This window comes from Aplidium turbinatum, chromosome 8 (genome assembly GCF_918807975.1).
Source record: "Aplidium turbinatum chromosome 8, kaAplTurb1.1, whole genome shotgun sequence".
In the NCBI taxonomy this organism is placed as follows: domain Eukaryota; kingdom Metazoa; phylum Chordata; class Ascidiacea; order Aplousobranchia; family Polyclinidae; genus Aplidium; species Aplidium turbinatum.
Window position 1 is genome coordinate 24,389,810 of NC_137479.1, and position 13,560 is coordinate 24,403,369.

The 13,560-nt window shown below is 39.8% G+C and overlaps 1 protein-coding gene across 1 annotated transcript; it reads left to right on the plus strand.

The window, feature by feature from the left end:
• Positions 1-7,396: 7,396 nt before the first annotated feature.
• LOC145775942 (ADP-ribosylation factor-like protein 15) lies at positions 7,397-12,594 on the plus strand. Its single transcript, XM_082587355.1, has 5 exons — positions 7,397-7,555; positions 8,461-8,602; positions 9,803-9,862; positions 10,315-10,523; positions 11,369-12,594. The coding sequence occupies exons 1-5, from the start codon at positions 7,502-7,504 to the stop codon at positions 11,528-11,530; spliced, it is 627 nt and encodes a 208-aa protein (XP_082443481.1). The 5' UTR covers positions 7,397-7,501; the 3' UTR covers positions 11,531-12,594.
• Positions 12,595-13,560: the final 966 nt, after the last annotated feature.

Genomic DNA, 13,560 nt, shown 5'->3' on the forward strand with positions numbered 1-13,560 from the left:
GAATATCGTTCTGAGTTGGGCTCCCGGCGTAGTTCTAGGAAGGGCTCTTCTAGGCATTCCAGAAGTGAACATCAATCACAGTTTAATTTACCTAACCTTTTCCAGACGCCTGTTCAATCCGTAAGTGGACCTGTACAATCCACATGTTTTCCAGCTGTTTCAGGAGGTCTCGGGGCCGCGGCTAAGGGTCTTCCGAAGGCTGTAGAGCCAAGGCCTGCAAATTACAACCGAACTCCTCCCCCAGAGCGTACAGGTCACGGGGCCGCCATTAGCAGTAATGCTTTGCCCCCTTCACAGTTTTCAGCGCCGCTAGTTTTTGATCGCCCAGCTACACGTAATTTGGGTGGTTGTGAGAGGCGTATCGCGTCTCCTGATTTTAACGTGTGTGAGGATCGTGATCGGGCTGTGCATGTGACTGAGCCCACTCAGCCCCTTAAGGGATATAGCTTGTCTTCTCCCGCTAAATCGAGTTCTCAACAGCAGGATTGCTTTTTTGAATACCAAAATAGTAGGACGTTCTTCGATAAGGCGGCCTTGATTGGTTACGATGGTAATAATATGCCATTTGTCTTCTTTAAAAATCGTGTTATGGCCTTGATGGCAGCTTCGCCCTTTAAGGGAACTCGTTTGACTTTGTTGCAAGCAGCTTGTGTTAGAACAGCTGCACAAACGATTGCTAATTTGGTTTCTGACACTCCTGGCTTGTCAGAGGAAGACAGGATAGAAATGTCGTTAGCTCGCTTGTCCCAACGTTTTGGAGTTCGTGGAGGTCTTTTCGCAGAACCAGAAATTAGAAAGTATCGCTATGGTAGCAAATTGACTTCTATCTCTTCCAGTGATTTGAAAGAGTTTAAAGATGAATTGTCGCAGTGTTTGCTTTACGCGAAAGCTTATGGTCAGCGTGATAAATTAGAAGGACGTTTTGTTTTGGATTTGGCTAAGCGACTCCCGTTTGACGCTAAGCAGCGTTATCTTGACTTTTTAGGTGATCAGTATGGTAGCACTGAGGAACCTACTTTTCAGAGTTTGTTTGATTTTGTAGTACGGGAGGAAACGCGCAAGTCGACTGATTTTAGCATTATGCTAATGGGCGATTCTGGTGAGTCGCAGCATTTTAAAAAGTTTGGCAAAGGAAAATTGCCTTCATGTCCGGTTAGGCAGACGTCGGTAAAACCCCATGATAATGTGATTTCAGGGAGTTCGCAGTACTCGACTGCTGTTGGCGCACCGCGCGGCGGTGTGGCCAGACATAGTGACATACCGGCGTGTTTTTGTTGTTCGTCACGTGGTCAAGTTGAATATCATTTTTTGTCTAATTGTAAAGAATTTTTGCGCTTGACACCTAAACGTCGGAGAGATGTCATTGTGAAAGCTGGAAAATGCTTGAACTGTTTGCGCCAGCATATGGTTAGAGACTGTAATCATGCAAACAACTGTCGTAAGTGTGGACCTACCAACGATAGGAAACACTATTTTCTTCTGCATGATTTTTATGTGACGTCACGTGATTCTCTGGATTTGGTCGGTAAAGATGATGCTGGTGCCAGAGTTCCTGTGCGTAATGTTAAGATTGGAAATGTTAAAGCAGCCTTTAACCGCGTTACTGCTGCTCGTGTTTTGAATCCAATGACTGGCAAATCGAAGTTGGTGTATTGCCAGCATGATCCTGGTTCGCAGTTGACCTTTGTTTCGAGTGACTTGGTGTGCGAACTTGGTCTTAAACCGTATGATAAAGCGTCGTTTAAAATGGATACTCTGGCTGGTCAGAAACTTACTTGTGCTGACCTTGTTAAACTCAACATCCAGTCGTTAGAGACTGATGAACTGTTTTGTGATATAACCTCGGTGGTTAACCCAGCTTGGGCTGACGATGTTAAGACTTTACCACATAAGCAGGATTTAAGTAGTTTCCGTCATTTTCATGACGTGAATATGTTTCATTTGAATGATAGTAGTACTGTAGATGTACTGATTGGCAATGACAACGCTTATTTGATGTGGGCAAAAGAAGAACGTGTTGGTGAAAATCGCAGTGAACCGCATGCTTTACTCACTCCTCTCGGTTGGTTGGCTTGTGGTGGTAAGTCACCCTTAGTTGAAAGCGTTGCTAAAGTGTGCAGAGTGCAGACGTCTTCAGAGTCGGATGTCATCTCTGGCTTTCAGCGTAAAATTGAGTCTCGCGATATGGAAATAGCAGACCTGAATAAAGTCATTCAGGATTTGACTTTGCAAAATGAAACCTGTGAATTGTCTCGCAATGATATTTTGGCTAGAGAACTTGTCGAACCGAATACTGAGTTGAAAGATGGTCGATTTGAGATACCTGTTCCGTTGAAGGAAGATATTGATCTACCTAACAATTTTGTGTTGGCGTCAGATAGAGCTGCTGCTTTAAGAAAGAAGGCTTTAAAACAACCTGAACTTCGTGATTTCCTTACTGACACCATGAAAGATCTTAAATCTAATGGCTATATTGAGCGTGCTGGTGAAGCAGGAAATGTCAAGGGATTTGAATGGTATTTACCATACTTTGTGACGTCACAATTAAAAAAGCGCATTGTTTACGATGGCAAGTCTGAATTTCGAGGAACTTGTGTTAATGATGTAATGTTTTCGGGTCCTGACTTGTTAAACCCTCTGGTAGATGTCTTGGCTAGATTTCGGCTTGGTAGATTTGGTCTCATGGCTGATGTGACTAAATGCTTCTTTCAAATAAAGTTACCTGAGTCGCAAAGGGATTTGTTTCGCATATTGTGGTTTGAAGATGATGACCTTGAAAGTGGAAAGATTGTACCATTTCGTTTTTGTGTACACCCTTGGGGAATAAAGAGTAGCCCGTATATCGCTTGCTTGGCTATAAAGAAAATGATCGAGCAGAATCCCAGCAGTGCTGGTGAATGGACTCTCTGCAATATTGCAAATAATATGTACATGGATGATTTTATATTTTCGGCTGATAGCTTAGAGGAAGCTCAGCAAATCACTCATGAATCAATTGCTTTGTTTGATAGCCGTGGGTTTAAACTTGTTAAGTGGAGTGCTAACAAGGAGTCTATGATTGTCTTGTCAAATTTGGATAATGAGATGCTTTCACCTTTGATTCGTGACATTGACTTTCAGACTGAAAATATGACTTTGCCATCAGCGAAGACATTGGGTTGTGTGTGGCAAACCGAGTCTGACGAGATGCGTATCGCATGTTCCTTAAAGCCCTTAGCTAAACACACGCGCCGAAGTATGCTCAGTCAGCTTGGACAAAATTTTGATCCGCTAGGCTTTGGAGCGCCATTTTTTCTAAAAGCACGCCTTATACTTCAGCAATTGGCGATAGACAAGTTTGATTGGGACACCGAGGTCCCTGATAGCTTTGTTAAAGAGTGGGAGTCGTGGCTTCGCTCTTTGGACCTGCTTAAGGATTTTTCGTTACCGAGATGGTATTTTGCAAACTCTGGTGTGTGCAGTCCTGATGATATTGTTTCATATCAATTGCATGGGTTTAGTGATGCTTCGAATCAAGCTTTCTCTTCTGTTGTTTACTTACGTAGACTGGTTAACGGAGTTCCGAGTGTGTCTTTCGTTCTGGGTAAATCTACCATTGTTGTAAAAAATCAGTTTTCTTGGCCGATAGCTAGGAAAGAGCTTGTTGCCGCTTTAAATACAGCAAGACTCGTGAAGCAGGCCTACGAGGCATTGAAGATGCCCGACTGCAGTAAGTATTTTTGGTGTGATTCTCGGACTGTGTTGCAGTGGGTTAAGAACCCTGATTTACGTTTGAATAAGTTTATTACGCGTCGAGTTGAGCATATTTTATTGTTGTCTGGAGCCCAGGATTGGCGTTTTTGCCCTACCGATATGAACCCAGCTGATGTTGGCACAAGGCCAAATCTTATTACAAAGAAAGAGTCTCGAGAGTTGTGGTTAAATGGTTCTAGTCTTCTCTATCAGTGTGAAGAAATTCCATCTGTAGAAAACCCCACTCCAGTATCTGTCCATAGCCTATATCTTCGTGACGAAGAGGGGTCGCTTGACGTTGGACAGGGTGGCCTTCACAGATTGATCGAGGCCGCACCTTCTTTGTATGTTATGAAAAAGAGAATTGCTTATTTGGTTGCTTTTGTTGAATTTTTGTGCTGTAAAACGAAAAAGCGTAGCTTTATGAAGCCAAAACTGGACGCCTCTTATCTTAATAGAGCCTTAGACTTAACTGTGAAGTTTGTTCAGAAAAGCGTGTATGGCGATGTGTTACATTTAATGACCAAACGATCGCCGGATGCACTTGAGGAAGTGATAAAGCGGGGTAGTGTTGGCGCTTCGCAACGTGAGAAGGAACGCTTGAAAGGATTGCGTTCACTTAAAAAGTACAGACCTTGTGTAGATGATGGTGGTGTAATCCGCATTGAAGGGCGCTTAAGTAATTCTCCCGAGATTTCTCTAGAAGCAAAGCATCCGATTGTTTTGCCTTCGAAGCACCCCTTCACTAGGCTTGTTGTACTGTCGCATCATAATCGAAATGCGCACTGTGGAGTACAGCACACTTTGTTGTCTACGCGACAGAAGTTTTGGATCGCTAATGGTAATGCTTCCGTGAAGAGGTATCTTAATGATTGTGGTGTATGTGCGATTGAGAAAGCTCGGCCTATAAGGCAGCTCATGTCTGATTTACCTTTGTCTCGCACAACTGCCCATAGGAAACCCTTTTTTGATTGCGGCTTGGACTATCTTGGACCATTGACCTTTGTTGAAGGTAGGAGTCACAAAAAAGCTTGGGGACTCTTATTCACATGTATGGCATCTCGCGCTATTCATGTTGAGCTGGTTACGTCATTGTCGCTGAGTGATTTTTTACTTGCCTTTACAAGGTTTACAGATTTACGTGGGCAGGTTAATGCTATCTATTCCGATAATGGAAGTACCTTTCAGGCAGCATCTAAGAAGTTACCCGAGTTGATAGAATCAGCTGAATTTCACAACGCCCTGAGACAGAGAGAGATAAACTGGGAATTTATACCTCCGTATGCTCCGGCGCAAGGTGGCGCCTGGGAGGCAATGGTTAAACAATTTAAAATTGCATTTTTTCACATTTTGGACTCTTCAATACGTAAGCCCAGTTTTATTGAACTGCTTACGTACACAGGTAGTGCCGTTCGGATCGTGAACGAACGCCCTTTGGTACCCTTGAGTGACGACCCTAGGGATTTTACTGTCATCACCCCTGCCTCACTTTTGACCCCATACTTAGACCCATACTGTGCTGTTGGGAAACCACATGATCGTGACCAATTAAGAAGGGATTATCGGTTCAATTTGTCACTTTCTCAGCAGTTTTGGAGTAAATGGATCGATTTTTACTTGCCAGGTCTTCAGGGCCGGAAAAAATGGCTAAAAATGGCCGAGAATTTGGAGCCTGGTCAACTTGTAGTGGTAGGTTCTCTCCAAGACATTGGTAAACGTGGGAAGTATCAACTTGGGAGGGTGCATGAGGTAGTTCCACAAATTAGGAAAGGGAAGCCTGTGGTTCGTAGAGCCAAAGTTGCCGTCTGCAACTATGATGAGAGTACGGGGAAAGTAAAAGTAGACTACGTGTTGAGGGATATTTCGTGCCTCGCCCCCGTAAAGAACACCTAAGTGTTAGGGTTTGAGCTTGGTTTTGTCTGCGGTGGCCGACCCTTGTCTGAGCCCGGAACAGTCGGTTATTAGCGCAACCATTGTATATAGCGTCATTTTAGCGTGTACCTATGGTACCAATTTCATGTATCGTGTATTATTTCGTATTGCTGTTCATTCTTTGCATGCCCTTTGTATTTGCGTATTAACTTAAACGTGAGTGATTCAAACAATTTGTGTATCATGTGTTTTTATTCATTGGCTCACGATTGTCCTTCAATTCTTTTTTAGTTATGCCATGTTAGACTGTCATAACTAGGGGCCGCTATGTTACGGCCAATCTCTGTACAAATCAAACGTCATATAAAACCGTTCAAGTCTACTGAATATTACGTCATGGAAGTTGCTAGAAAATGTGCCAAAATTGCACCATCGTTCATAGACTTGTGTCAAACTTGTTTGGACTTGTTTGGGCCTGTTTAAACAGGAAATATTACATCAGCTTTAAACACCTGTTGGAATGACTTCATAATTGTCTTTCATTATTGCGTCACAGTTACTTTCTACGTGAATTTGAGATATTGATATCTATTCTGGTCATTCGTAAAATGATTGTTTGAAAGTTGGCCGCACATTTAACTGTTGGCTTAGTGCTTGCTAGCTGGACAAAAGTTCCGTCTTTTATCCAAGTAATCTGTTCTGTAGTGACAGTTTTCAGTGGTGTACGCGTTGCACCCCCTCGTTTTTGGTAGCCGTGGGCTAATTTTTACAGAAATACACTGTTTGAAAAGAAGTTCAAGTGTGTGTTTCTTCGGTCATTATATGCAGACGAAAGGATCCGGGAACTTTAAGTTACAATTTTCCCACGAAGAAATTATGGTTTACCGCTGTGACCAACGACCTGCGACTCTTGTGGATGCTTGTCAAGCTGCTGACCAACTCGGTACTTATCTGATTATCCATAAATTTCTTCGAATCTTTGCTACGCTTCCAGTTACAACTGCCTCCAATGAGCGATGTTTCAATTCATTAACGTATGTTACGGACAATCTCTGTACAAATCAAACGTCACATAAAACCGTTGTCTACTGAACCTGACGTCTTACGTCATATGGACTAGAAATAAGCAAAGATTGCATCACCTTTGTCACACCTGTGAAGCATTACATGTCATGTCAGTTTCTTGCGCAGTGACACCAAATGGTGGCGGTATGTGAGCGATCTGTCTAGTGTCACCCCAAGATACCTTGGCTCGGGCAGAAGGACAGAGGTTTTCCGTTGTTGTGGACATGTAGCTCACGATCAGCTTCCCGATTGTGTAGGTGGAAAGCTGCCGCCACAGTTTTGGTTTCGCTGAGTTTGGAACTGAGAAACTCAGCGAAACCATGGATAGAATAATTCCCCTGGAACAACATTTCAGCAATTGGAAAATGTCACTATGTAGGCTAAATCTCGCGTCAAAAGCCTCTACAAGTATGCAAAACTACCGGGAGTAACCTATCAAGGCTTTATCAGTCCGAGAATAAAGATTCAAAACCAAATCAATGGAAAACTTTACTTTGTCAAAGTCGGTGACCGGGCTTGCGTCAGTGGTTCAAAACCTCTACAAATATGCGAAATTACCTCCATTGTTCACCCTACATTTTTTTCAATATAATAGTCGAGATGATTACGTAAAAACAGCGTTGACGTCACTTTTCTTGTTATCTGTTATTCAGTAATTCAGTTTGCCATTGTGAAAAACTAAAAATGGTATTACACCCAGTCGTGTAGAAACCTGAACAAACTCGATTTAAGACGTTATCAAAAACATTCTCTCAGGGTTCATTGGGAGTTTATCACTTCAAATAATCCCAGATCCCAAAATCTTTTTATTATTTAAGGTATAGGCCTAAACATGGCCGAACAATGTAGCTTGTGCTGTGGTATATGCCGAATATGCTGCTTTACGGTAAGTTGAGTGATTTTGCAGATTGTAGCAATATACACGATTGAACTGCTACCATATAAAGCCAATGTGATACCAATCACATATAAGCAATTACGCTTGTTTTAGGGATGGTAGCTTGTTTGCAAACATTTTCTGTTTGATTCAAATTGGTACGGTATATAGACTATGGCATCGTACCGTATGTATTTTGGGAGCTGGTATACAAGTCCCCCCCCTGGTAGCTCATGACAAAGAGGAATTGACCAAAATATGTGGATTGAAGTGTGTGAACATTAAAGCAAAAGTAAAGTAGTTTCACCCAATATGTTTGGTCGAGTCCTGTCTTTGTCATGAGTTACCAAGAGGGGAGGGGGGGGACTTGTGTACCAGCTCAGTATTTTGCTTAAAGCTTTCGTAAAAGGAAATATGAACAGCTGTGGTTGTTTTCTTGAGATTTACGTCTAATGAGTGAAGATTCCCATTATATTATAAGTGAATGGGAAGAAAAGAAGCTAATCTTTGTGTACCGTACTCTTTCAACCATGCCATTCATCAAGTGTGTTGCTAAACAAACATTTAGGCTACATGCTTTTCAGTTGTCACATTGGTTTTTCATTAAAATCATTGTATTTTGATATGATCTAAAAAGCCATTTTGCAAACAAAGTATGAGTTTGAAACTTCCTGAAAAAGTCAACATCCGAAAATGTGGTCACCGTATGCCAGTATAATCACCTTATTATTTTCATTGTACTAAACTTGACATTCAACAAATAAATCTTTTTTTCTCACAATTAAATAGACCATACAATTAAGATGAAATAATCTGGCAAAGGTTGATTTTAACAAAGATAATGCAGAATCTTGATTGTCAAAACTCTGATACCAGTGTCTTAACTAAAATAAAAATTGTTTCTTTTTGTTTAGACATTCCAATGCTGCTGTGAAGATAAAGCCCCTCAACCACCAATGTTTGAAGTATTATGTATCGGAGTTTCAAATGCAGGCAAATCCACACTTTTATCAGTATTATTAAATGAAAATACTGATACAATTGTTCCAACTGTTGGTGAGTAATATTCACTTGACGTGTGCACTTAGTCTTATTTTATTAAATCCACCTTATATGCCATTATACTGTATGTGAATTGTAATTTCTCATTACTCTGTCAAGGTATCGACCAATTTAGGGTAGGCAAGTATTTTTGGTATTGGAAGGGAAAGTATATCGGAGCTGTGTGCGGCCTGCAATGCTATATGGTAGCGAGACATGGATATTGAGAGAGAGTGAACTGGCAATCCTGAGAAGAACGGAAAGGTCAATGGTGAAAACGAGAAGGGAAAAAAGGACTGAAGAATTGTTGGATATGCTAGAGATGAGAGAGACCATAGACCAACTGGCAAGGGCAAATGGAGTAAGATGGTATGGACATGTGATAAGGAGGGAGGAAGGAAGTTTTCTTAGAAAGGCACTAGATCTAAAGGTGGATGGGAAGAGGAAACGCGGTCGTCCAAGAAGAACGTGGAAACAACAAGTGAAGGATGAATTTAAAAAAGTCGGACTGAAGGAGGAAGATGCAAGGGACAGGGTGAAATGGAGAAAAGGGATTAAAACAATTGCTGCGCGGAAACAATCGGCCACCCCCACTAGTGGGGAACAAACCGACGATGGATTATGATGATGAAAAGTTTTAATCGAAAATTATTTTCAAGATTTTAAATATTTTATTCACTGCTGTTAATGTTTGTCCAAAATTATGTTAAAAATACTTGTATTTCTTGTCATGGTTGAGTTCATTGGAAATATATGGACATCAGCTCATTGTTTTTGAATCAATCACAACCATGCTATACGCCTGTTAAGTCTGTAAGCAAGAGATGTCAGTGTTGTAGTAAAACTTCGTATTAAAGCTAAAAGAGTGTGACAATTTTATGTGTTGTAAAGATTTTATATATATGTGTTTTGGGAAATGGACAAAAGCATTGGTGATAAAAGTAATAAACTCTTTTTTAAGAAAGGTTTTTCAATTTTTATACGTGCTCTGCTCTAAGCAGTCATTGTGAAGCTGCCAAATGCTTTTCAAAATTTAACTCAACATTTCGTACTTTTATAGACTTTTTTATTTTATTCTTTGAAATAGTAACATAACCTTTTATAAAGCTCAATTTCATTTTGATAGAACAACCTCAAAACAGTTTCTTCTGGTTAATGTGTACGAGAAGCTAAACCCTGAGATGTTTTGATTATGGTGATTTCACCCACTTACAGGTTTTAGCATAAAAGACGTAGTGCTTGCAAACGCTGTACTAAAAGTCAAAGAACTGGGTGGTAAGTAGGTTTGCTTGTACTTTGTATATTATTGATTGGTCGGAAGCTTTCTGAATGGAGTAAATGTTGTTGTTTTTTGGAGTAAATAAAATGTTTTTGACAATGAAAATTCAGAGATGTATTAATTCAAGAATTCTTGTAACGTTTTTAAAATGGACTACAGTATTCCTATTTTCTTCTCGAAAACTGATTTATGGTGGACAAACATTCATCATCTTAAATAATCAACGACTCTACTTTTGTGAATTGCTGAGACTACAAATATGAGTGTAAAACATCAGACTTTTAATTTTACATTGCAGATAATAAAAGAACAGTCTAAACTTATTAACAGAATTTTCCATGCATGGTAGTATGGTATCCCTACAAATGACTTTGATGAATCATGCAACTGCAGCGATAAACCACCAATCAAAAAGAAACTGTTAAAGCAGCTCTGTATTTCTTTACAGGTGCTGACAACATTCGACCTTTTTGGAGTCGCTACTATAGTAACGTGGACGGTGTGATATTTGTCATTGACGGTCTTTGCACGCACGAGCAGTTGGAAATGACAAGTCACGAAATCCATGAAGCGCTGAAGCATCCTGCTCTCCGTTTGCTTCCCTGGTTGGTCTTATGCAACAAGCAAGATCTGGAAGGGGCTTGCACTCATCAGAGAGTGAGTGTGGCTGAAAATTTGCACAAGATTTTCTAATACCGTGTACTATATCGTGAACTTGATAGCATTTAATTTTACATTTAACCTGAAAATATAGTATCTATACCGTATATTATGCCGTTCGCTAATATTTTTCGTTGGAGTCATTAATTGGTAATATTGTACTTAAACTTACTTAGAAAGCAAAATCTTCCCATCCTTCACCTTAACTTAGCTTTTTGCATCGAAATTGCATGTTCTCATAAAACAAAAAGTCTTTACTCTTTTTTTTGAGAAAAGATTAGTATAGGTGTTGTTTGTTAGTTACTGTACTACGATTATAATCTAATTTTAGGAAATAACAGATTCTGATACTGCTAAGTTCTAGCTTTAAAGGTGCTCCAAAGTATGGTTCTCCAGATTATAGAAAGTAAAAATGTGTCAGTTGTGTCACCTTATTGTCAAATGCTTAACAATTTGCTTATCCTTCTTTGTCTTGGTAGAAACAGAAACTATACTTGATACGGTCTCACGTTTTTCGGTGCAGTTACGTATAAATTTTTTAACATTTTTTGAAAGATGTTTTTCTATTCTTCCTACCTATGAGTCAAATACAGAAGCAGTTGATTCCACTTTTCAATATATCGTAAGCATATGAAATTGTAAAGAAAGTAGTTATGTTGCTCTAAGTCTCAGTGCTGCGCCGAAAACGTTGGCATTTATTTTGTTATTTAATTCGATGCTTCTCTACTAAATTTATACTCAAGTTTACTTCTCTACTAAATTTATAGTTTTCAAAGTCGTTCATTGACCATCCCATGCTCAGCAGATCACCGTTAATCACTGTATTTCACTCATATCTTCAGGTTATAGAAGAGCTGAAATTGAATGAAGCAATGCAAGGAAATTCTAACATCCTTGCCAAGTCTTGTTCCAAAACCAACAAAGATGGACTCCTATCAAATTTTGAAGCGTTTGCAGATTTATTGATCAGATTTCATTCCCCTGCGGGCCTTCAAAGAGTGTGAGGTTTAGTCTACGTCGATGTGCATCATCTACTTTCAATGGCGTCGATTATCTTGCCATGGTAACCCGTACTGCATTTTGTTACACTTTTTCATGGTGGAAGCTCCCTGGTAGCAAGATCCGTCCTTTTTGCTGTGATTCAACGTTTGCTGACGTAAACAAGACGCAAATTGGTCATGACTCATGCACCAGTCTTGTTACTTGCCAATCTTTCGTCAAGTGCAGTCGTTGCCATGGGTAGCGTGTTGTGCTTAGAAATTATACTTTTGAGAACGCATTGTAATATTGTTTACAGTATTAGCTTAAACTTAGTTGCTATAATCCATGCAGCATAACAAAATGCTCGATCGAAGCCAAATTTATGTCTTGATGAAGTCTGCTGAATGTCAAATCGCTGTCACATGACCTGGTGAGACGTTGGCACCTTTTTTTACATTGAAGTTTCGCGATAAGTACAAATGCTTGATATGTTTTAGAAATACAACTTTAGACTTTGTACACAAGCGCTTGTTCTTGAAACAAGGTTGTATTGTTATTTAAATCTGCCAAACTTCCAAAACTGCGTTCACTGACAAGAATACCACTAACTTTACAAATGCATATTTTCAGCCTCCGCCCTCCATTTCTTGTATTTTGGAATGGTATCTGACCTGTATCATAATCATATTTTCAGATGTTGCAGGTTGTGATCTGCAAGTGCTTGTATAATTGGGACGCTTTTGTTACCGCGTAGTGTTGTTAGTAGCGTTTAAAAATAGTGGATTTATTGCTTGAAGTACTGCTCAAAGCATTTGTGTTGTTTTGCGTGTTACTGTAAGCTGCTGTTGTTGGGTTGTTACTTACTGTGTGTGTGTGTCTGAAAAGTGTTGGAGTCCATAAATATTGTATGTCGAAACACAGCAGTCATTGTACTTTGTATTCGTAGCTTGTGTGCTGTTTCTTGGTCTTTAAGTCTTTGAAATGCCAACGCTTTTGGTGTCATTGAAATAAAAGAGCTTAGTTTGTGAAATTAACATTTTCTACAGACGTTTTGTTTCGGTAATGATGCACACCTAATGCCGCTATGCACACCTAATAATTGCCGCTGCTCTTGGTTCCCAGAGTGACGGATATACATCCCAGACAGCAAATGAACCGTTTTTCATGATTCAACGACTGCAGGCGTTGAATCAATGTGAAAAACGGTTCATTTGCTGTCTGGGCATCTTCATTGCGGCTAGCGGAGGACGGAATTCGTGCTTTCTTGCGGTAGATTTGAAAAAAGTCAAGTGATATTCCTTGCGACACCGTTTGTAACTTCAACCTATTTTTATGGAATCTCGTCTGTCTGTTCGCCTTCATGATATATCGCGAGAATGTTTTTTGTTCTCGATTGTGAAAGATTTATATATAAGTTTGATTATGATAGTTTCTCACACTTGGAGCGTCTTCAACCTTCTCGTGCAGAGCTTAACCATTCGGAACTTTGGTTTTTGGTTTAAATACAATATATTTAACCATTGTATTTGTTTGAATATAGATGAAATTACTGTATATTATTCCTGAAAAGGACTCCACGTGATGTCGAAAAGGCTCGAAATTTGTTTTAATGTAGTTGTTTTTTGTTTTCTGTAAATGTTACTATAATAAACTTAAATATGTTAATTCTGATTAAGTTACTCGACTTCGTATGCCTATGGTTCAACAAGACAAACTTTCCACCAAACCTATAAATACAGTATAATTGGTCAGTTTGCCTTATTCGTCACAATTTTGTCCGTCCAGGTTGCATAACTTATAAGGTTGGTCTGTTTGCATAATCGTCAGTTCGCCTAATTCGTCACATCTAACCTTTTTAAGGTGACGAATTAGGCAAATTCTACTGCATTTTCAAAAAACTGTTCCATTCATAAGGTGCTATGTGGACGAAATAGAGGCGTTTACATGTAGCGCGTGCTGCTCAGCAGTACAAGAGTGAGAGATTTTTATTTGTGTCAAACGTTTACTTTTCTCTAGTTGCAAACAGTCTCACGACTCGATTCATAGCTATATT